We start from the raw sequence: 25,551 nt of genomic DNA on the forward strand, positions 1-25,551 counted from the left end.
TAATTTTACGTGTAATAAAAAATATAATAAAAATCATAACATTTTAGGTTGGGTTGGTAAAAATATATTCAATTCAACAAAAAAATATTACATTCTCCGTAACATTTTTTTGTAACCGTAAATGTTAATAAAAGTATTATGATTTTTATCTCATTTTTTTGGATAATTCAATTTTATTACCTAACGAATCAAGAACTGCTACAAAAATAACCGATCACAAAAATCATATGTACACCATACTTACAAGACAAAAGATCGGTTAATCAATACTCTAATAATTACATAGAGAAATATTGATACTATCAGACATATTAATATTAACCCCCTCAGTTTGGTAGAAACGGAATCTTTGATAATTCATTTTTTGTTGTTCCCTAATATTGCCGTTTTTTAAAACTTAAATTAGGTTGCATAGTAAAATTTTTCATGGAGAAGGCTATATTTTTTTATTGAAACTAATGGAGTTTTTTTAAGATCATTTTTTTATCTAGAGGAGAGGAAGAAGACTTTTATTCTTAATAAATATTAAGCTTATAATCTAAGGAAAAAATGACGTGTAAATTGAAAACTTTTAACCTTTTATTTTAAAAATTATATCTTATCTGAGGATGCGAATGGGATTACCATATTTCCGACGCATGTGTGTAATATGCTCAAACTTTAATGTCTCTTCGCTAATAATAATAAAAAAACGTACATTATATCCTTTTGAGAATTTGACGTTCACGTGGATATGTTTTATTGGATACCTAGTTAAACTATTAATAGAAAGAGACATTAAGGTTTGGATCATAATACTTGGATGCAATAAAAGAGCATAAAATAAACTAGCATTTTTTACGACGATAATAAAAAAAAATATTTAGATAGAGATGGCGATAATGCCGTTGACATTGGCTGATACCTTTCATGGGCTTCAGAAATCAGAATGGAATAGAATTTATGTTAGAATTTTGGCCCACCCAGAATTGACAAAAGAGTAAACATTAGGAACCCAACTATTAATAAAAGTGAATGCTTTTATTTATTTATTTTCAAAAAATTTTAATTAAGTGAATATGTTGAATTTTCAAAGTAAATATTAAGATTCGAATCAACAATACAATATAGAATAAGTTTTAAAATTTTACCAATTAAAAAGAATTATGTTATTAATAATAAATTCTTAATTTGATTTTAAATGATACATTTAAAAGTTTATATACAAATCCAATCAATATCCATATTCAACCCATTATAATATATATATATATATATATTTAAAATTATTGTTTGGAACTTAACTCATAAATTGATTTATATGTAGGCATGTAGCCGACCTGAAATATTATTATAAAGGAATATCAAATTTTAACTGCTCATGTTAAATCATTTTATAATTTTTTAGCGCTTAATTATAAATTTGTTTGGCAGATTTTGGGCTAATTAGCTTTGTTTTGACAAGCTTAACGGAAGATAATTGGCGTCAACTAAAAATTAATTAAGAATAAAAGCTGCTCCACCTCCTTCAATGTCTATTAGAAGACCTCCCATGAAGAATACCTACACCTAAATATTCATCATATCATCCACAAACTCTTTGGATCGAATTAATTAGCTGACTCTCGATTAACATTTTTCGAAACCATATTCTCCTTCTTCTAACACAAAAATCATCTAATTAAATGTAAAAGGGTAAAGTACACAAATGATCCCTCAACTATAGGGTGTTATATTGTTGAGTCCCTCTACTATTAAAAATTACAAAATGATCCCACAACTATAGGACATTGTTTTGTTGAGTCCCCCGACTATTAAAAGTTACAAAATTGTCACCCGACTATTCATATGTTCCTAACTCATCATTTTTCGATAAAAAAAATTGACGATCATCTGAGTTGGATGTTAATATGCTGATTGAAATATAATAAAATCATATTTTAATGATGTCTAGTGGAACCATTGTTGCTTTCAAGCACTGTCAAGATGATATAATGTTTCAAGCATTGACTCGATGACATAATATATACAAAGAGTCGGTCCACAAAATACAATTCAAACAATTATGGGATAAAACTTTATTATACCCCATTCAACATATTAATATTCAGTTCAGACAACCGCCAATTTTTTAACAAAAAATGATGAGTTTGAAACATATGTATAGTAAAGTGACCATTTTGTAACTTTTAGTAGTCGAATGACTCAACAAAGTAACATCCTATGGTTGAATGATCATTTATAACTTTTGATAATTTAAGGACTCAACAAAGTAGCATCCTATAGTCAAGGGAACTATTATGTATAAAATATAATTATTTTTTCAAGATAATTAAATAACTTTTTTTATTCTTTAAGCCGATAAACAAATACGACAAGAAGGGATTATCCTAATTAGCTCTTATAGCAATGTAAAACTCTTAGGGTGTGTTTGGTTCACGGAATGTAAGATTACTAGTGGAAATGTAAGATTACCAGAGAATATGATTACTGAGAATGTTGTATTTTGTGTTTGGTTGGTTTAGCAGGAATGTAAGATTACCGTGTTGGTTAAAGGAATAAAGATTATTGGAATGTATATTTGATCAAATTGTCCTTATTACATATTTATTTTTTTAACAAGTTGAAAAATATTTATATATTTTCTTTAAAAAATTTAAATTCATAAAATTTATATAATTTTTTTTACAAAATTGAAAATAAAAAAAGGTTTAATGAAAGGGTGAAATTTTATTTTAACCCATGAACTTCATATAAAATTTTAATTATAGATTTTTTTGTAAATCTAAAATAATTTAAGGATAAATTTGTAATTTTAGTTTCGTATAATTTTTATTATTCAATGTTAGAAGAATGATATTTTTGAAAAAAAAATTAAGGGCTTTTTAGTCCAAAACACCGGTAATCCAACAATACCTAAGGAAAGAGAGATAATGACATTCCCGATAATATACCCCAAAAAATCCACTATTGGTAATCTTATATTACTGAAAATGAGATTTCCGACTAACCAAACGGGAGAATATGAATTTCATTCCCATAAAAATCCTACATTTACCCAACCAAACACGCCTTAATATAGAGAACCGTTTCAAACGTGGCTTCAAGCATAGTACTACTTTATGCCAGCAATCACCCTTTACGTTTTTTTATAAAGTAATTTAAACTTTTAACATTTAAAATTTTTCAATTAAATCCTCTAAATTCTTTCACCGAATTCCGCTGTAACACAGAGAGAGTAAATTAAAATCCACATTCATTTTTAGAAAGAAAAAAAAGGTAAAGGCATCGCGTCAGGTCTAAGTTGTACACGGGTCATGCTTATGGAACGTTGCATGTATTTCTCAACCACCCACTGACGACAAAAAGAAAAGCAGGACATGAGTTATACGTGAGCATGTATAAGACGAAAATTAATATATCAGAAAAAATGGTAAAATCTATTTTTTTTTACGTATGATGATTTTTTTTGGTAGCATACATATGATTTTTAAGGTAGTATAGTGAACTTTGAAAGTTAAATTTAATGTAACTGCGAGTGTTACATGCTCTTTTAAACTAGAAGAATTATTTATTGTAATGAGAAGCTATATTCAAATGTCGCTACTCAGAATTTGATTAAAACTCGATACAGAATTAATAGTTTAACTCGATCTTGGTTTTAAGGTAAATGAAAAAGAAAAATTATATTTATAAAGATAATTGATTTGATTTATATATAAAAGAAGAAAATAAAAATAAAGAAATATAATTTATATTTATTTTCAATCAGATAAGCAGCATAAAGGTTTTATATTTTCAGTTAGACAAGCAACATCGGCCAGAAAGAGGAAGAGAAAAGCTTGGGCTACGTATGAAACTACACAACGCAATAATTGAGTTGGATGGAAATAGATGTCATTTACCGATGGAGTTTGGTTTAAGTAGTAAGTATTTTGATATCGCTTAAGTATGTTTCGAAGTTCGAGTCTTTATATATGTAGAAAATCTCCGTTGGGAGACTCATCCGCCTAAATCAGGTGTACGACCTGAGTCGATTTGGATTAGTCATGACGAAATATTAGGAACCGAGAGGGAGAAAAGAAAAGAAATAGATGTTCTTTATTAAAGAATTGGGAATTCGTCGCTGCCTTTGTTTTAGCTAAAGATATATTATTGCTTAAGGCCTAAGGGTATTTTGATCCTATTATTTGAAAAAAAATTAAATCCCTTAATATTGTATTTAATTTTTTTTTTTAAAATTTGAAAATGTATTAATTAACTCTTTGTTTAATAAAAATCATTATCGATTAGTAGTGCAATGATATGATAATTAATGGTGTTAATTGCTAACGTGATAATTAATGGTTTTTTCATGCAATTTAAAAATAATAGAACATAGTTTTCACTGAAGTGATATTCATGAGTTTTAATTTGATCAAATTTTAATTTTTGATGACGTAATTGATATAAACATGACACAAGTTCGATTTCTCCATTGTAAAACTCAATTTCTTATTAATTTATTCAATGACACAACAAAAGAAAATTCATAATCGACTAACTAATTATGGAGAAACTCAAATCAGTATCATTGATATGTTGTTTGCTTCTAATTAAATTTGAGGACTAAATTATGTCAAAAAGTTTCAATTTGATTCATAATTAAAATATATTTGAGAAATATGACATACTCAAATTGTCTAGATTTGTACAAAGAAGACATTTATTATTTTTTATTTTTATAATATGTGTTATTTGTTTTAATTTTTGTTATTTAAAAATATATTTTTTATTTTCCCATTTTGAAATTATATATTTTTCAAATGTTTTATTAAAAACAAATGTTATATATTACTTTAATTTTTGAAATTTTATATTTATATTTATTTTTTATTACTTATGGACGAAACAATATTCTGAAAAACTAACGAAAATTTGGCTAAAAATAAATAAAATTCCGGGGGGGAAACGTGGATTCATAGGTGGATTCCATTGCAAACCTTCATTCTGCATTATTTGGGTGAGAAAGGTGAGAGAGATAAGTCCATTATATTCCACAGTCCCATCCAAGATCACGCACAAAAGGATTCATTAGATATTTCTTTAAGAATTCTCATTCACTTATTTTGTTCTTTTTTTTTCCTTTTCTTAATTATGTCGTCTCAGTGAGCAGTTCTGCCAATCATCTCTACATAAACCCTTCCTAGCTGACTCTGAACCAACTCTATATCTCCTCTCCTTTAATTACAAAGGTAACTCTAACTCCAAATCTTCTTTTTTTGGGGGATCATCACAGCTATTTTATAATTCAAAATACAACCGGAAACATCTTCAAACTTTCATGATTTGTTTTTGTCTTTCAATGGAATTCCAGCTTCCAGTCAATTGAGAAACCTCAAAGTGGATCCGCTTTTAAATTTTAATTTTCCTTCTTTGCAGCAATTGGGAACAAATGGGTGCAAATGATAAAAAACTGCAGAAGAGCTACTTTGATGTGTTGGGACTATGCTGTTCCTCTGAGGTTCCGCTGATAGAAAACATATTGAAATCAGTTGAAGGGGTGAAAGAAGTATCTGTGATTGTTCCTACCAGAACCGTCATTGTTCTTCATGATGATCTCCTTGTTTCTCAGCTTCAAATCGGTAAACCTCCTCTTTAATTATTCTTTTTCTTCTTCTTTAACATTAGATGGTAATCTGTTGTTCTCGAAACGGCTTTGGACACCCTCCCCCCAAAGAGAGAGAGAGAGAGAGAGAGAAACGGCTTTTAAGCTTATACCAGAAGTTCCTGTTATAAAGGAAAAAGAAATAGTATACAATTTGATTTTGTATTTTTTTAAAAATATTTTGATACGTTAGTGAGAATGACGTGATATTTTTTTTGAAAAAAAACTGACATTATTTTCGAGAAGTATTTATTTATACAAAAACATGTTTAAAATCTCATTTTATTAAATTAGGAATGATATAATTGGGCAGCTTTATTATGAGAGGAGAAGCATGTTTGGTTTGACGGTACAGTGATATTGATAGTTGGGCAGGCCATTATATTACGAAATGATTGGGAAGCACCAAATGTTTTGTGTTTGGAATTTATTACGAAATTAGATGTTACTTTTGAACAGTAAAGGCTCTAAACCAAGCAAGGCTGGAAGCAAATGTGAGAGCACATGGGGAGATAACGTACCAAAAGAAATGGCCAAGTCCTTTTGCAATAGCTTGTGGGTTGCTGCTTTTGATATCCCTTTTCGTATGTGTACCATCCTTTGCAATGGGTAGCTGTGGCAGCGGTGCTTGTTGGCATCGGCCCCGTCCTTTTGAAGGGCTATGCGGCCATCACCAATTTCAGGCTGGATATCAAACATCCTCATGCTGATAGCGGGTAATCAACAAATCTTTATTTTCTTGGATGAGTTGACGGTGCATGCTTTAGTTACTTGGATGCATGCATTTCTTGTTGACAAAAAACAAATTATAAATTCTGGACATCTTTTCCATGACATATTTATTTCATATATTAACTAACTATACAACTCAGGATAAAAACTAAATTAAATATTTCAACTTCAGATTACTATAATGATGATTAACACCGGTAATCAACTGATATATAACCTTTTCAATCAACAGTACATCGCTTTATTATTGTTATTGCTGCACCAATATAAAAAGAAAATCATTGTTATTGCCTCATTATTTGGTTTATTAAGACTATATCAAAATTTTTGACTTTGCCTATAAAAAAAATCAAGCACAAAATAGTTACCCTAAAGAACGAAAAAATATGAGGCAAAGATGGAGAGGGGAGGAAGGAGTCCTAAAGTAGGCTGACTGCCCTTTTTCTTTTCCTTTTCTCCCCTTTAAACATTTACTTGCTCACACTAATCGCTGATCTGATTAGTGCAAGCAAAATTCATCACGGGCCAACAACCTTTCTCTCTTTAAAGAAAAAAACAATGATTTTGTAGTGGAATTTTTTTTTAGTTTTTATCTTTTATTTTTGTTGATGTGACAATTACGTGATTTTGTCGTGGCACCTAGGGCTACTTGTCAACCTTTTATTGATTGAAAGTCATGGCAGCTTCTTTTTATTTTAAAATTTTCGTACATAATTATTAAATTTATATTAGAAAGAACTGTCCTTAGCTTACCCTTTTATTTTATTTTCTTTTCAAACGTTCGTGTTAAAGAATTTTAGAGGAGTGAGGGTTTTTCTTTTTAAGGGAAAGGGTACCTTAGATTTGAAAATTAATGTGGAACAAAGCTTTTATAAAATGTTTTCCTTCTGGACTTACTTGGGCTTAAGTGAAATTATGCAGAACAATCAAAACTCTGTGGTTTATCAGTGCCTTTGTATATTTACTGTTGTTATTTGCCGGGTTCTTTTATTTTTTTTTTTTAGTACAACTTTTGGTGGGAGTCCAACCCTTGAAACTCGTAATGGTTCTCTGTCGTGACAATAATGCTTAGCAGGAGGGAACGCTTCTTTTTCATTTTGGAGATAAAGATATATATATATATATATTCATTTGATTGGTTCTGAGGTATTTGATTACGTTCTTTAGAACCTCCATAGTTTCTATCTTTTTTTGTCGGGTTGAGTTCTATAATTTGATGATCAACTTACCAAAAAAGAAAAGCCACTTTGTGATATCCATTAGTATACAATAACAAATGCTTAAATCTACTCGATATATATATAATTGTCTTTTAAAAAAGAAGACAATATAATGAATCCTGGGTTCTTCCAGTAAGAATTTATTTAGGTGGAAACAGGGTTTAGCATAGCATTTGGCAGAAATGGAATTGCCCATAAAAGGCAACTACCGATGGCCGGATTTGGGTAGCGTCCACTCGTAGCTTTCCTTTTACGATGACCGTAAGAGAAAAAAAAGGAAAACAAAAGAATTGGGTCCCTTAAGATTTCTCATTGCCATTACTAGTTGTTTTCCCTTTCAACTTTATTTCTTTCTGCTCTCTGCCCATCCTTTTTTAAGCTATATGTGGCTGTCCCAGTCTAACACCTCAACTGCTAATCCCGTATCTCTAACATCCTTATTCTAGTGGAATCCAATCAGGTCTTGTTTTTTGTTTGGATCACATGCTGCATTTATTAAACTTGGAATATAATCATTTTAATCTAATTCATTAAACTTTAGTATATTTTCCCAATAAATCTAAAAGCAGTCAAGACGACGTATGCAATCTTTGGGTCATTTCCGGTCCATGTATCCACAACACGTATAAAGCCTGATCTGCAACAAGTATTCATAATCAGCCTTCATTAATCCAAAAATAGATGATCATTATTAGTAAGGGAGTTTCCCAGTTTATTTGAATCATGATCGAATATGAATCATTAGAAAATTATTTTTTTATAAACTTAACCTTATTTTAATACGCACACACTTATATTGGCGTGAGAACTTTTAAATACACGTATTTGAGATGATTTTTGATAATATAACTGGGCTGAGTTAGTTTAATTTAAATAATATTAAAAATAAAATTGTATTTACTTTAATAGTAAAAAATTATTTTAATTAATTTTTAAAAGAAAAAAGGGAGAAGGCTTTAGTGGAACTGGCCCAATTCATTGTAAATAAAAGTTATATAATATCAAAGCATACAGAAGTTGAGTAGTATAACAAAGAAATGTGTTTAAATTGTTAATATGGAAGAAAAAAGAAATTGAAGTATGGTATCCAATAGTTGGAATGCGTAGTGGACAGTTGATGAGTAGTATTGATAACTTGGTCTTGAACCGTATCTGTTATTTGTTTGTTGCAGTGATGGGGAGCCTTGCAATGAAAGACACTGAAGCCGCCACTATAGTCTTCCTCTTCACCACTGCGGAATGGCTCGAGTCAAGAGCAAGCCATAAGGTTTGCTATATTTTTAATTGCCACCTCTCATTATGTACCTAATACAAATTTCAACCCAAGTCATTCCTATCTTTAAATAAAAAAAAAAGTGAACATGGTTAACTTTAAGCATAATTATGTCAGGCTACTGCTGTAATGTCTTCATTGATGAGTATAAGTCCTCAAAAAGCAGTGATAGCAGAGAGTGGAGAAGAAGTGGATGCGGATGAAGTGAAATTGAACACTGTCTTGGCAGTCAAAGCCGGTGAAGTTATACCCATTGATGGAATCGTTGTAGATGGGAAATGTGAAGTGGATGAGAAAACCCTCACTGGAGAACCCACTTCCTTCCCAAACAAAAGGATTCAACTGTCTGGGCTGGCACCATAAATCTAAATGGTAACATCACTTTATTTTGTTTTAAACTCATGGAATTTTGGTGCTCACTGCGCTCCTCCTAATTTCTATAATATAGGTTACATTAGCGTGAAACCACTGCCGTGGCTGAAGACTGTGTAGTGGCTAAAATGGCAAAGCTCGTGGAGGAAGCTCAAAACAGCAAATCTACCACCCAAAGATTTATAGACAAATGTGCTCAGTTCTACACCCCAGGTTAGTTTATTTCACCTACACGTGACATTAACAAGTCTTTTCTTAACTACCACCATTCTACATTAATGGAGACTAAATTAGCTAGGAAAGGAAACAACATCACTGAAATAGTGAAATTGCTTGCTTTTGGTTTTCTTCAACAAGTGCAAACATACTAATACTACTTATCTTATTTGCAGCAATTATAGTTGTATCAGCCAGCATTGCCGTGATTCCAGCTGCATTGAGAGTGCATAACCTTCACTACTGGTTTCACTTGGCATTGGTTGTGTTGGTGAGTGCATGTCCATGCGCGCTTATCCTTTCCACTCCTGTTGCCACCTTTTGTGCACTTACAAAAGCAGCAACATCAGGACTTCTGGTTAAGAGGGGCGACTATCTCGAAACTCTTTCTAAGATTAACATCACAGCTTTCGACAAAACTGGCACACTTACCAGGGGCGAATTTGTTGTGACCGATTTCCGATCTCTGTGTGAAGATACAAGCTTCAACACATTGCTTTACTGGTGTGGGCTTTCAAACTTTTATATGATTTGTGCGTTACTTGATTAGAAAATTGAAGGAATCAAGCAATTGAATTTATATTATCAGCTGTAGCAGTACTGGCATGTTTCCCTTTTTTTTTCCGGATAATATGATTTTATTTACCCAAGCAAGCAGAAATCTGCTACTGGATGTTAATATTTGTTACAATATTTTTAAAGGGTTTCAAGCATTGAGAGTAAGTCAAGTCATCCAATGGCAGCTGCACTTATAGAATACGGAAGATCACATTCAATTGAACCAAAGCCTGAAACTGTGGGGATTATCAAAATTTCCCTGGAGAAGGTATTTATGGGAGAATTGATGGAAGAGATATTTACATCGGAAGCAAAAAAATATCAGAGAGAGCCCATGGAACAGGTGAAAGCTTTTGCTTCTTTTCCTCAGCTTATTTAGTAGACCTCAGTTCAGAATATTATTATTAATGCGATCAATTGCAGAACCGAACTGTTAAGCATTCTGATTTCATATTCTAAATCGAGTATCATGTATATAGCTCCAATTCTACAAGGCAATATGATGGAAGGCAAGACAATTGGATATGTATTTTCTGAGCAACCCCAGCTGGTATCTTCTGTCTCTCAGACGCTTGTCGAACTGGTGCTGCAGAGGCAGTAAATGAGCTGAAGTCAATGGGGATCAAAACTGCTTTGCTAAACAGGAGACAATCAAGCAACAGCCATACACGTACAAGAACAGGTGCACTTCCTATAACTCATGATAAACCAGGTCTTGAACTTTTTGCCTGAAATGCTACAAATGTTTTCACACAATCCAAATAGTAATGATGACACTAGAAACTCTGTGCAGAAATTGTGTTCAACTGCTGTTCTAATTGTTGATGTTCTATTTAGCTTAAGATGGAAGGTTTAAATCCGAGTTGATGAGAAATGATTGATCTTAAATTTATGCTACTTGCTGGGGAATGGTCTAGATGTGATCTATGCAGAACTTTTTCCCGAAGACAAGGGAAGAATAATCAAAGATTTTAAGAAAGAAGGGCCAACAGCAATGATTGGAGATGGCATCAATGATGCACCTGCACTTGCTACAGCTGATATTGGTATCTCAATGGGCATTTCGGGTTCTGCACTTGCAACAGAGACAGGACATGTGATTCTCATGTCAAATGACATCAGAAAGATACCAAAAGCTATCCAACTGGCGAGAAAGGCTCACAGTAAAGTGATTCAGAATGTAATTTTGTCGATCAGTACTAAGGTGGCTATTCTGGCATTGGCATTTGCTGGTCATCCACTTGTGTGGGCAGCGGTTCTTGCTGATGTCGGTACATGCTTGTTGGTGATCTTCAATAGCATGCTCCTTTTACAAGGAACACACAAACATGCAGGAAAATGTTGCAACTCTTCAGCTAAATCACATATGGACAAACATGGGTGTAAAACCAGCCGTTGCCATTCATCTCATAACCATCAACATGGTAACGTAAACAAAAAGGTCCGAAAGGCATGTGAGCCCCAACAGTGTTCCTCTTCTAGTTGTGCCTCAAGATGTCAATCTAGCACTTCCATGTCACATTCATCTTCAAATTCATCTGGGAGCGGTAAATGTGCAGGGACACGTGATACTTGTCATAGTCATGAAGCAAAGCATTGTGACCAGGGAAGTTGTAACACTGTCAATCACGAGATTGAGGGCAACAACCCCAGCAACTGTTGTTCAGGTTTGTGTTTAGAATCGAATGATCTCCGCGGGGAAAACCAGGGGGATTTACATCATTCGTCTAACCAGGAAGAGACAAAAGATGATCATTGTCACTCCACTTGTGGCGAAAACCATACTGACTTTAAAGCATTAGGAAACTTGGTAGAGCATTGTTGTTTGGAGGCCCCAAACCCAGAGGGTGTTCTATATTCAAACAAGAGTTTTACAGATAATAGTGAGCCACCTCACACTACCATAGATTCCAATGCATGAGAGTAGGCATGGTTGTACGAGTGTGGAGAAGAGAGAATTTGGTGGTTGTTGCAAGAGCTATATGAAAGAATGTTGTGGTAAACATGGACATTATAGAACTGGCTTAACGGAAATCATCTCCGAATAGAGATGTTTAACTTGTATAGGAACTAGGATCTTCAAATGTGTGGGGTTGTAGAATCAAATGATCCAGGAATTTGTGACTCAAAAGTAATATTGTGGAGTAAAAAGAAATGGACATTATCATTAATAGAATGTCTTTGGTTATGTTATCATTTACTGTAAATTGCAATGATATATATAATCTTATATAGAATTACTACAACGGTAACATTTATTCTGAACCAGGCATCTGCTTTCCTCTCTCGTTCTCACAGGCCTGTTCGTGTCTTGGCTAATTCGGAAACACAAAATCATAGACGTCTCACCCTTTTTAGGCAAATACTTTTGCTTCTTTAGTCTCCAATTCATCAACAACTTTGCAAATTAATGTAAATTTTCCAATAAAGCTTGCAAAAACTTTGCCAGTTAATGCGTTGGTTTAAGATGAAAATACAAAAAGAAAAAACAGATTGGTTTAAATAACCAAATTTACCCTTTCAATAAACTACTGTTCTCATCCACTTGGCTTTTGCATAATAACAAGGCTTTCGTGCTGGATGTTAAAGGAGACGGGATTGGTACGTGTTGTATATGGTGTCAAGATTGAATGGTTCCTGAAACTATCGGCTCGCTGTTGCACCTTGCTCCAAAACTAAGGCATTTCGTTCTGGTCTTTCACTTCATGCTGCCATTTTCAAGGTTGGTATGCAGGCCGATGTCATTGTTTCCAACCGTCCTTAACATGTATGCAAAGTGTGGCCGCATCAACTCTGCACGGCAGGTATTTGACGAAATGTCTGAAAGAAACCTTGTTTCATGGTCTGCCATGATCTCTGGTTATGACCAGGCTGGGGTCCCTTATTGCACTTGATTTGTTTTCCCAAATGCGCCTTCCGCCCAATGAGTACATTTTCCAGTGCCATTACTGCTTGCTCCAACCTGATGTTGTTAGGGGAAGGACGGAAAATTCATGCTCAATCATTCAAGTCCGGATACGCATCTGTATCATTTGTTTCAAACTCCCTTATCTCAATGTACATGAAATGGTCATTCTAATGATGCCTTGTCAGTCTATTCTGAGGCTTTAGAACCAAAACGCCGTGTCTTATAATGCTATAATTACGGGATTCATAGAAAACCAGCAACCTGAAAAGGGTTTTCAAGTTTTTAAGCATATGCATCAAGAAAGCTTTGTGCAGATCACTTTACTTTCGTTGGACTACTCAGGAGTTGTGCCGACTCAAATGCTTTACACAGAGGAATGACATTGCATTGTCGGACAATCAAACACAGGCTTGACTCCAGCACTTTTATAGGTAACGTGATAATGACAATGTACTCAAAGTTTAGTTTGATGGAAGACGTAGAAAAAGCCTTTAATTAGTCCAGGAAAAGGATGTCATTTCCTGGAACACTTTCATAGCTGCCTGCTATCATTGTGAAAATCATGAAAAGTTTAAAAGCTTTTGGGGAGATGTTTAATGCATATCACATGAGACCAGATGATTTCACTTTTGCTACTGCCCTTTCTGCCTCTGCTGCGCTTGCTTCAATGCCTTACGGCAAGCAGATTCATGCTCATCTGATAAAACAAGGCTGAACCCAGATGTGGGAGTTGATAATGCCCTCACCAACATGTATGCAAAATGTGGTTCCATTGCATATGCATATAATGTATTTAACAGGATGCCCTGTCGTAATCTTGTGACATGGAATACCATCATTGCTGCATTTGGGAACCATGGGCTTGGAAGCAGAGCCCTGGAGCATTTTGAGCAGCTGAGGGCAGACGGATTGGAGCCAGACTGTGTGACATTTGTGGGGCTTCTGATGGCATGCAATCATGCTGGAATGGTGGATGAAGGCCTTCTTGTTTTCGATTGCATGCAAGAAACCTATGGCATTGCTCCTGATATAGAGCATTTTTCGTGTCTTATTGATATGCTTGGACGAGCTGGCCGATTAAATAAGGCAGAAGATTACACGGGGAGATTTGCTTTGGGGAAGATGAGGTGGTGTTAGGGAGCCTGCTGTCTGCGCAGGCTGCATGGAGATGTGATGATGGGGGAACGGTTAGCTAAACAGCTTCTGAAACTTGAAGCAGGGACACATCACCTTATTTCTATTGTCAAACTTGTATGCTTCAGATGAGATGTGGGATGGTGTTGCAGAGGGCAGAAAGAAGATGAAGGGGAGTGGACTGAAGAAGGAAGCTGGTTATAGCATGGTTCAAGTAAAGGGTGGTTATGAAAATTTCACAGTTGGGGATTTCTCTCACTCAAGGATTGATGACATGTTAGACGCCCTCACAACTTTAGCTCTGCAAGGAGACAGAATTTCTCTCCATCATAGGACGACTTAGTCTTTTCTTCATTTCGCTTTTGACTTTTTACAGGACAACTTATTTTTTTGACATAAAGGTATATCATTTAACCAAGTCTTTGTATCATTTCTGATGGATGCAGAGCTTAACATCACTTGAAAATTTTCAATTTCTCAACTTAGATCACATGTATGCTTCCTCTCCATTCATCCTTCTTTCATGACTGATCTCAAGTCAAGGCTAAAAAAACCTGTTGTCTTCATTGGTTTACTTATTTTGAGCCAATGGCTACATAAATGCTTGTTTAAATGGTGAAGAATGAAAAACATTTGGTCATGGTTGAGTTGGCAGGCAACAAGAATCATTGTATTTGTTTCAGGGCGGGAAAACCCTAAACCCTATAATAATATCAGTTTCCTTATCTTTATCATTTCTACTAAGGAAAAGTCTCGGAAGGTAAATCTGCCTGCTTTTTCAGAAGGTGAGTCAGTATTGATCTACTCCTCTATGTTGTGAAAGTCTGGATGAAGCATATGAAGAAAGAAGAAACAAAGGATAGAAATTAGACAGAGCAGTTTGTGTACTAGGCAGGCCTTATGCAACCAAGTAACCAACTAACAGAAATAATCAAAGGATTGATCCCCATCTCGAAGAACTTGAGCATCCAGATAATCTAGTAAATATCTCTTGTGATGAACAGGATCCACACATCACTCATCCAAAGGGAAGCATTTTCTAATTTCTCTTGTTCAAAGGAAAAAAAAAGTTCTCAACTGAGAATTAACACTTACCAAATAGGACAGCACATGGAGCAAGCTGAACTGATGTAGATTTAGTTTTCCCATATTTAAATTATTCTATCACTTAATTTGGGAACAAGTCTTTAAATTGTGTTATAAAATATCTCTCAAAACATTAAATGCTCACCATCCAATTTACTATCCACAGTGCGTTTTCCTGCTATAACAAAACAAAGCCTATTGCTGAAAAAATAAAAGAAAGCTTTGCTGCTAATGGTCCAGCAAATGAAGGAATGCATCAGGCAAAGACGACGACCAGAATCTCTCTCTTTCTTTCTTTCTTTCTTTCTTTCTTCGTTACTGCTACACCAACTAATAGTTGAGCTTACTTCTGAATTCAATTATACATTTCACCTTTTGTCATAGTAAAAGACAAGTTTGAAAAAGTAATAACCTTCTTTTTTGTATATAGGGTATACAACTATAAAGTATAAATGGTCAAGTATATTTAATATCGAAGCAAACAATACATGCTCTATTTCAAACAACTAAAGTTATAAGTAGGTTAAAAATTAGAATGGGTTAAAGTAACGTATGATTTGCTGATTGAGATGTAGAGGTTGATGGGAGGTTAAAAAATGGATCTCCAAATGGGTTAGAAGAAGTCGTGTGTTGATAAGGCATCAGCATCATTTGTTGTTGTTGTTGAGCTAGTAAGGCCATTTGTACATTTGTTGGGGGTGCAATATTATTGGACATTGTAAATGGATCATGTTGGAATAAATTTTGTTCAACCTTCATATCTTCGTATCTATATCCTGCATTTTTTAACCGTATGTGCTTTCTAGCAGCATCATCTTCATACAAACTATCCAGTAATAATTTGTCAAATCCTCCCGCCTATCAAAATACAATAACATAAGTAAACAATCTGTACTAAATAAAATCACAGAAAACTGATAAATCTATAATAATAATAATAATAAAAAGTGGAGAAAAGTAACCAATTTGCTTTCCCTGGGTGGAGTTGTATGGTTGCTAGGTGCTGTAACAAGTGCTAGTTCCCATCCCGTTCCACCAATTTCACTTAAACCACGATTTGGTGTTGAAACATTGCCTTGATTATTATAAGACAAAATAAGCATATATTAAAATTAATTAAAACAACACTAGGAATGGGTAATTGGTATATTCGCAGTACCTGCTGGAAGTATTGCAAGAGCCAATGCATTGCTTTCCTCTAGTTCTAAAGCTCTTGGGTTAATTTCATTCAAGCCCTTCACCAATAATAATAATTAATAAAATTCATCAATGGATTGTTTTGTTAAGAAAATTTAAAAGTGTAAAATTTACCAACAAATCTCCTGTACTGTCATCAACCGGCACAAGTTGTTCAATTTCTTTGGGTTCCTCCTTTAGCTGTGTCTCTTCTTCATCTGCCAATGCTATTTCTTTTTCTTTTTCTTCGACTACTTCTTCTTGTTCTGGGGTGGAGGTGATTGCTCTTTTTGTTCATACTCCTTTAACACCATCATAATTACAACTCATTAAATGTAAATTATGGAGCTTTGACACATTGATCCGAGTGAAAGAGGTTCAACTCACTAGCCTATGTTGGACGGAGCGTATTTGTGGAGCTTCTCTTACATATTTCTTCCATAGTCGCCAGAAATGATGGTGGTGGCTGTCCATTGCATCATGTGTCACAAACTACTCATTTGAATTCATTATTACTTTTATAAATTTCGTAATTAACAAAGAAACAACCTGTCTTAATGTTGGAAACTGAAAGTTCCGAGCCAGATCTAATGCTTTGCAATATTCATAAAATTCAGCAAGATTATCTGCCTGTGAATGTAGTAAAACAAAATTAATTTATTTTATAAATATGATAATAATTTAAAAGGAATATTTGTGAACCTGTTGACCTCTTTGTATATATTAAGAGCTTTGATGGCTTCATGTTTTGGCATATCAAAGAACTGCATGTAAACAATTAAAATGTAAGATGCAATGAAATGCAATGCTTTCTCTTTATAACGCATTTCCATTTTAATGTAGAGGTAACATACCATATCCACAAGGTTGATAATTCCATCATTTACACCACAATATTTTAAAACTCTCTTTCAATACCTGAATGCATTAAAAAAATCATTTAAATAATGAATAAACCACGAAGCAGATCATGTATAGTTCGTACCAAAGCCAAAGCATATTGGACAAGGTAATTGGTACAAGCTGCTCCTTCTGGCTGCAAAATATGAAGTATTAAAAACAACCTATTATAATAATATCATGATGATTGCATTCTCATAAAACGTTTATATATAAGTTATCATCCTTTAAATGTATTAAAATAACCTAAAATTTAAGTATATTTGTATTATATATTGTTTCATTCGATTGAAATAATATATTTTTACAACCAAAAAAGTTGGATTGTAGAAATAAATACCTGACAGCCAATAAGACGAAAAAGAAGTTGCTGCAGTACAGGTAATTGCTCAATTAATTCATTACTACCTGAAACCCTTGTTCTGCTATGTGACTGAGAGGACATAGACATTAAAATTTCAGCTTGCAAACTGACTTTGAATAAAATGTAAAAACTAGTTGTACAAGAATAAATTAAAACCTTGGTGGTAGGTGATGATTTAATCAACCCTTCTGTTTCAATATCATATTTTAATATTCTAAAGCATTCAAGTCTTTCCTCTAAAAAGAGTGCATACGTTCTAACCCATGCAGAGCAATCCCATGCTGCATAAAAAAAGTTTATTTAGTTACAGAATTAAAAAATATTATGCTAAATAACATTTTTGGGAAAAAATATGTAGTGTAAATACCAAGTGGACTTGAATCATCTTTAAAGTTTGATATATGGAGAATATGTGCTCTGTGTGAGCAGCTCATAAGTTCTTCTCTGAAAGTAGGATCACCTTCCCTTAATGTTCTATGAATAACTATTAAGACCTTTATAGCAACCTGTTGTAACGTGAAAATCAAAATAATTAGAAGAAAATTTCCAAAAATTTGTTTTGTTTTTGAAAATCTGTATTCCACAAAGTCTAATCCAGATATGGGGAAAACCATTAAAATATTTGAAAAAAATGAAAAATATTACGATCCAACTCCGAGTTTTGTATAATCTCTTGGCCAAAGCATGAATGCAGTAGGCTGTATCTGCTCGTGGTCGTATGCAGATGTGGCTAAATATTTCTGTCAATATGAAAAAAAAACGATAATATAATTATGTTTAAAATAAATTTTGGGAAATAATATTTCTCTTGAAAACCTTACTTCTGACGTGACGTTCTTTTGGAGGAGATTCAGAATGGCTGGTGGCTTTAACTATGGCAACGTCTAAATCCTAGAAGAGATGAAACAAATGATATCGAAGGAAGAGATGAAATATAAGGATGAGATCAAGAAGAGGCTCGTGTGTATACCGTAAAATCACTATTGACCTTTGCAAGGCCGACCTTGGTAGAGTCTTTGAGGGCATCATAAGCCTGTCTCAAACTCTTAAACGTTCCCATCTTTCTCTTTTGTCAACAAGAACAATGATGCTTTTGCAAACGATATTGGTAAATCCTGTTTTCATTTTATATATGTTTCCCCCTGTAACAAGAATTTTGTTGCTTCTAAAAAAAATCAAAATCAAAACAGACACCTCTCTCTAATGGATGGAATAAGAAGAAACAACTCATTTCGATATTTTTGACATTCAATCTTTGGTTGTAACTTCCATCACAAGTTTTAAATCTTCCTGTTTATATAACCAAAAATAATTTTAACTATTTATATTCATATTCATATTCATGTTTTTTCAAAAATTAGAAAGATGTTGATAATTATAGAGATAATGTGCTCGAATCTCTTAAATAGAATTAATCAGTATAATTCATAATTCAAAATAACAGAATTTTAAAATATTCTAAAATAATGAAAAAACAATAATCGCCTCAAAACAAATACTATCAATAATGAAAAAAAAAACCAATTCAAAAAACATTGTAGAATAATGAAAAAAAAAATCAAAACATTAAAAGGTAATAAAAGGAGAAGTCTCAAGTTCTAGTAGATATGTATTTATGCACTATCAATAATTAAAAAATAAAAATAAAAATTATCTTATAATCACCTCAAATTATTTTTTATTTAAAAAAAATAATAAGTTTTGCTAAAAAAAGGAAAAAAAAAGGAAAATTGACGTATCCATCAATTTATGTTAGATACAACTCTAAAAAATTAATATGGATATATACTCTATGTGCTTGAATTGTTTTCTTCAATCCGTTATATTTTTTATTTTTTTCAAGGAATAACATATTCGTATCTACAAAAAAAATATATTAAGTTCCACATTAAAATTGACATGTTTGAACATAACAATATAATTATACTACTAAAAAATAAAATAAAAATCAAATTAAAATTTACCTTAAATTTAATGAATCATTTAAACAACATTTTCATTCACCTTGGTTAATGTATATATATATATAGATATATAATTATATTATAATAATTTAATTAATTTTTTTTAATTTTAATTTTAAATGTAAAATATTTTTCAAAAAATTAAACCCCTAAAAAATCAATCTAGCCCTCGAACTTAATAAAAATTAAATTTAACCCATCGATCACATTATCAACATATCATCAGTCACCATGAATTGATATGTTAATATCGTAGATCGTCACACCAGTATTGTAAAGTGTTACGTCAATATTATAACAGTCAACGATAAGAACTGTTGATCAAATGATTATATTGATTTGTTTTATAAATTTAGGGATCACATTAAATATAAAAATAATTCAAGAATCAATTAAGTTTTTTAAATGATAAAAAAAACTCATGTCCTTACCTACTATTAATTTAATTTAAAAATTATCATGTAAATAATTCAACTGCGGAGGATTTGACTAATCGAATTTCTTAATGTTAAAAATTTAATAGATTTTTTATTTAATAATCAAAATGAAAACGCAATTATAATTCAGTAATCGAAGAAAAGGAGCCCGTCGAGTGAAATTACCACAGTTGATTTTAACAAGGGGGGAGAGAGAGAGAGAGAGAGAGAGAGAGTCAATGTGGAGGTAGAAATCAAAAGTTAAAAAGAAATCTTGGGAAAAAGAGAAAAGAAGTGCAGAGTCGTGGTCTAAAGAGGGAGGCGACCGTCGGTGGTGGCGATTGGGGAGATTCCAATTTCATCGTTGGTTTTCCTTTTATTTATATCGAAATCAATCAATTTCATTTTGATGCCCTTCTTTGTTTCTTTCTATAAGCCGAGCAGGAAACAGTTTGAGCAGGTCAGTTGTGAATGACCATACCTGATTTTTACTTCTTCTCTTAATTTACTTCCTTTTCTCGCTTTCATTCATAAAAAGAAATATTAAAAATGAAACAATTTCTTGGAGTAGATTGATTAGGTTCCTTTCATAGTTAATTTCTAGGTGTTCTATAGAGAAATCGTTACTTATTGGCATTGCCCAAATGTTTTTCATTTTTGTACAGCGCAGATCGGTATGCATGGTACTGGAAACAAACTAACTGATCATGGATCTGCCAAATCCTATTCTTCTAAAAGAGAAGCTGGGTCTAAGCTAATTGCAACACTAAAACTTAAAAATCGATGCAAAATTTCCCATGGCAGAGTACGCAAGCCCAAACATCATGTGAAGAAAGTTGGTTCATCCTTGTTGAAGAGGAAAGTTACTGCCTCTGTTACCAAGGGGCCGGGGAATGATGTCTGTTCCAGCAGTAAAGTGGGTTGTAAGACAAACCTGCACAAAGCAAACAAGAAAGGGTCTTCTAAGAAGTTGGGTTCATCAAAGCTTCAAGGTAAAAATGCTACTCATCATAGTTTGGAGGAGAGTGGCAAAAAGGCTAATGCGGATGTTAGAATTAAAAAACTAACCAAGAAATCAAAGAAGGGGCAAAAGAATAAGGTGGAGCTGGATGAAGCATCTCGGTTGCAGAGGAGAACGAGGTACCTTCTGATTAAAATGAAGCTGGAACAGAATCTTATTGATGCTTACTCTGGGGAAGGCTGGAAAGGTCAAAGGTACAAAGCTTTCTTTCTTGCCCGCTCAAATCTTTAAGTAGACAGCAAAATGCTCTTCAATTACTGTAAGAATATAAAACCCCCCCTCATATTTATCCTAATAGCAATTGGAGATGACCAGCATCATATATGGTGAAATGACGTGATAAAAGAATTTGAGCTCTATCTTGTTCAATTCTTTCTTGCCCGCTCAAATCTTAAGTAGACAGCAAAATGCTCTTCAATTACTGTAAGATAAAATATAAACCCCCCCTCATATTTATCCTAATATAGCAATTGGAGATGACCAGCTATCACATATACTGGTGAAATGACGTGATAAAAGAATTTGAGCTCTACCTTGTTCAAACATTGAATAGAAATAAACTGTTACTATTGGCTATACAAATATTCATTTACTTATTGTTGTAGGAACTATTCGTTTTCCTTCTATTATCCATTTACTCAGATTATCTTGTTTTATCACAGTCGAGAAAAGATTAAGCCAGAAAAGGAACTGCAAAGGGCCATGAAACAAATATTGAAGTGCAAACTTGGGATACGTGAGGCTATTCGCCTGTTGGATTCGCTCAGTTCAGTAGGAAGCATCGAAGGCTCTGCTATTGCTCCAGATGGATCTGTTTACCATGAACATGTAACTTCCATAGTTGTTTATATCAAACTATAAATCATGATTTGCAAGATTTCTATAATCAATTTCTATTTTCTCATCTTCTGTTATCATTGATTCATTTCCTATAGATATTTTGTGCAAAGTGCAAGTTACGTGAGGCTTTTCCAGATAATGATATAGTACTTTGTGATGGAACATGCAACCGGGCCTTCCACCAAAAGTGCCTGGATCCTCCACTGGACACTGAAAATAGTAAGTTCCAGTTGTGTAAATAAGTTGATCCAAATTATAAATTAAATGGCTTCACGATAAGATGTTTTCAAATCAATGGACAGTACCTCCAGGAGATCAGGGCTGGTTCTGCAAGTTTTGTGATTGTAAGATGGCAATTATAGAAGCAATGAATGCACATATTGGAACCCATTTCTCTGTTGACAGCCATTGGCAGGTATTATGACAGTCTTTATCAAGTGTTGATAACCTCTGCTGCTCTTTGTACCTAAATTGGATTTCACTGTTCTATCAATCAAATAGCAATGATGTCATTCTTAATGGGTTAGGATATTTTCAAAGATGAAGCTGCTCTCCCAGATGATGCGATTACATCACTAAATCCAGAGGACAAATGGCCTTCAGATGATTCTGATGATGATGATTATGATCCAGGGAGGCGGGAAAACAGCTGCAGGATCAGTGACACGGCCACTGATGGTGTTGAATCGGATGATGCAGACAGTTCAACCAGTTTAAGTTGGTCTGTGGATAGTGAAGATCTTTCTGGATTTGGAAGGTGTGAAAACCATCCATTTGACAGTGGTGCCGATTCTTATGAAACCAGTGATGGGGAAATTGTTTGTGGCCGTAGGAGGCGAAGAGCAGTCGATTACAAGAAACTATATGTGAGTATTTGAAGAATTTCTGTTGCCTATTATTAACTTTTAAGTAGGGGAAAGAAATGGTAGGGGCACGAAATGAGGAAATAAAGGAAAAAGCAACACTTTTGGGAGTTGTGGAATTGGTTAGGGTGAAGAATAGGAGTATTTGAAGAAAGCTTTGTGATACGTCATTGCTTTTGTAGCTAGAATTTACAATGTATGGATGTACATCACAAATGTTAGACAATTTTCGAATGCATGCTCATGGTTTGCCATCATAGTATTGCATAAGCAACAGAACTTTTATATCAGGGTAAACAATAATGTGGAATTTTTGCATGTTGTTGCTCACTACTTAACACCTTTTTCGTACCATGTTTCTCCCCTCTGGGTAGGAAATGTTTGGAAAGGATGCTCCTCAATATGAGCAAGTAAGTGAAGATGAAGATTGGGGTCCAGGTAAAAAAAGCATAGAGAAAAAGAGTCAGATGCTGCCAGCACACTTATGACTTTGTATGAAAGTGAGACAAAAATTTTAAACATTGAAACGACAGAAATGAAAAGACAGCTACCTTGGACCTGAAGAGCAGGCGACCTTTTTTCAGAATTCCTCACACTAAGTAGAGGTAGAAATGCTCGAGTTCCCCATAAAAGTGTATGATTGGAGTCTGCTAATTTTATGGACATGATTATTTTCTGCTCTCTTTATTTTCCATGCCCTTCCAGAAACTCCGACAGGTGTTTGCTGAGAATGAACTTCCATCTAGAGTCATGAGGGAGAACCTTTCAAAGGAATTGGGCCTTGAGCCTGAAAAGGTAGCGCTAAGTTTTGCAAAATACTGAAATTTCAAAGACAGATGGCTACAAATTGATGATGCATTTTGGTTCCCATAGTTGCAAATATTTCTCGGGAAATCAGAGTGACAGACTAACCATTACAATTGCTTCATGATTGTTAATTCATCCTATTGAAACCATTCTTTCTGATATGATTGCTTGAGTGTACCTTGATGTCAGTATAATAGAGGGTAATATTCTACATCTATGGCATCTACTGGCATGAACCTGTGTGAGTTAGTATCACTGTCATCAAAAAGATAAAGCAATGATCATTATGGAACGTCGATTTGATAGCAAGTTCAAAGTAGCAATAGAGAATTAGAGGAATAGTGTTATGTCCTCCCCAGAGTTTACATTTTATAAGTTGTTAACTCTCTGTTCCTTACACCTTCCGGTTCTTATCACTGACTTTAATGTTCAGGTAAATAAATGGTTCAAGAATGCCGCTACTTGGCATTAAAAAGTAGAAAGGTATGTTTGCACTCCATGCACACTGCTGTAGTTGCATATGTTCATTTCTGCCATGCATTTTTTTTCCTTATCTTGTAATGTATCAATTTGAGCTCAAATCTTATAATGTATTCAGACTCCACTGATTCTTCTCTTTCTCAAAACTTTCTGATGATGGTAAACCCTTCGATCCTTGAAAATAAAAATACATTATAAGTTTTTGGTGCTGCTCAAACCTTGGCTGATTTCTTAGATGATATATATAGCTGTTCCTCTTAGAAGTTATTAATTACTAACTTTACTATGCAATAGCATTTATTATGGAACTGGTGAGAGCTAGAAGAATTTTTGACCAAGGTTTTTCGGTTGCAGCTTTAGTCTTTCTCACAGTTTCTTGTGTGGTCAGGTAGAGAAAGCAGATCACCTTCAGAGCTCTTCTCCTAGAGTCACCAAGGAACCTGGACTAGAAGCTCCAAAGACGAACGATCCTGATATCACAGCATTGGAAGATATGTCAGAAACAGCTTGTTACGTTCACCCAAGAGATTGAAAAAGAACTGAGAAAGAGTTCAAAATCGAACAGCAACAAGGTAATTTGGATAAGATTTGGTTCTAACTTGACTCCCTTTTCCTTTCCCCTTCTCGTTTGTTCTCTAGCATGATTTGTCATAGTGATTAAAGATTCCTCATTAAATGGTTTATATTATTCTGATAGAATTACCCTGATTGAGCTTCCTTATTGATTTGAAAATGGCATGCTTGTAAAATGAATGGAGCACTATAGTATTAACCCAACAAAGTTTTTACCAGCCCCTTTCTTTCCTTCCCCTCGAGGAATTGCATAATCCATCTGCCCCTCTTATCCCAAATCTATTATGAAGTAGTTCTTATGCTGAATAAGACAACTCTTTTGAACTGGAGCATCAAGTTTCAATTTAAAAATCGTTTGAGAGTTGGGGTAGTTTTTCTGCTGACGTTTCAGTTCAATTAGGATTTAGTTTGATCAATTTTCAAGGGAAATTTTGCAACATTTTCCCTAAGAAGTCTGAGTTGCTCTGCAATGGCTTTTAAAATTAGGATTGGATGTTCGAGAGTTATGCAGGGCATTTCATTGAGTTGGGTTCACACGCTGCAGAGTGTGATGTAGAATGAAATTTAACAAGCTTTGCCTGGCCTAATGGAGTTCCTACTTGGATTCAACAATAAACTAACAATGAAATGGCCTTAGACTAAAATGGTAATAAAGAGCATAAATGTTTCATTCTAATAATTGAACCTTTTTTTTCAGGTCAGTAAGGAGTTGAGTGACGATGTGATATTGAAGAAGCTTTTAACGTGAAAAAGAAGAAGAGGAAGAAGAAGAACATTTTTGTTGGGGGCGGACTACAAGCATTTGAGTTAGAAATGGAAAGACTTTGTAGGGCTAAGGTTAGGCTTGAGAATATGAAGCAAACATTATTAAGATTAGAAACTAGGAAGCTAGCAGTTGAATAAAGGAGGCTACGCCAGGATCCGTTATCTATATTCCCATTGCAGAGCTGAAGGAGAAGCTTGATTGTGTTTACAAACTAACTTCACTACTGCTGCAGGATTTTGTTTCCTAAAGTTGCAAT

At 33.8% G+C, this 25,551-nt stretch overlaps 2 protein-coding genes and 3 pseudogenes across 2 annotated transcripts; 4 read left to right on the forward strand and 1 right to left on the reverse strand.

The window, feature by feature from the left end:
* The first annotated feature begins 5,118 nt into the window (after positions 1-5,118).
* On the forward strand, positions 5,119-6,336 carry LOC120219167 (cadmium/zinc-transporting ATPase HMA2-like). The gene is made up of 3 exons (XM_039216037.1): positions 5,119-5,213; positions 5,401-5,603; positions 6,086-6,336. The coding sequence occupies exons 2-3, from the start codon at positions 5,414-5,416 to the stop codon at positions 6,334-6,336; spliced, it is 441 nt and encodes a 146-aa protein (XP_039071968.1). The 5' UTR covers positions 5,119-5,213; positions 5,401-5,413.
* A 2,414-nt stretch (positions 6,337-8,750) lies between these two features.
* Positions 8,751-12,126, forward strand: LOC120219073 (annotated as a pseudogene).
* A 501-nt stretch (positions 12,127-12,627) lies between these two features.
* LOC120219168 lies at positions 12,628-14,382 on the forward strand (annotated as a pseudogene).
* Positions 14,383-15,665: 1,283 nt separating this feature from the next.
* Positions 15,666-18,632, reverse strand: LOC120219060 (putative clathrin assembly protein At5g57200). The gene is given in 18 exon segments (XM_039215906.1): positions 15,666-15,983; positions 16,088-16,200; positions 16,285-16,360; positions 16,437-16,573; positions 16,576-16,603; positions 16,689-16,733; positions 16,735-16,767; positions 16,851-16,931; positions 17,012-17,065; positions 17,156-17,198; positions 17,200-17,219; positions 17,287-17,337; positions 17,542-17,634; positions 17,722-17,846; positions 17,933-18,071; positions 18,211-18,305; positions 18,387-18,456; positions 18,536-18,632. Coding segments are annotated over 18 exon segments (1,611 nt in total). The 5' UTR covers positions 18,626-18,632.
* Positions 18,633-20,354: 1,722 nt separating this feature from the next.
* On the forward strand, positions 20,355-25,277 carry LOC120219169 (annotated as a pseudogene).
* The last annotated feature ends 274 nt before the right edge of the window (positions 25,278-25,551 follow it).

Source organism: Hibiscus syriacus, unplaced genomic scaffold (assembly GCF_006381635.1).
Source record: "Hibiscus syriacus cultivar Baekdansim isolate YM2019G1 unplaced genomic scaffold, ASM638163v2 tig00110204_pilon, whole genome shotgun sequence".
NCBI lineage: Eukaryota > Viridiplantae > Streptophyta > Magnoliopsida > Malvales > Malvaceae > Hibiscus > Hibiscus syriacus.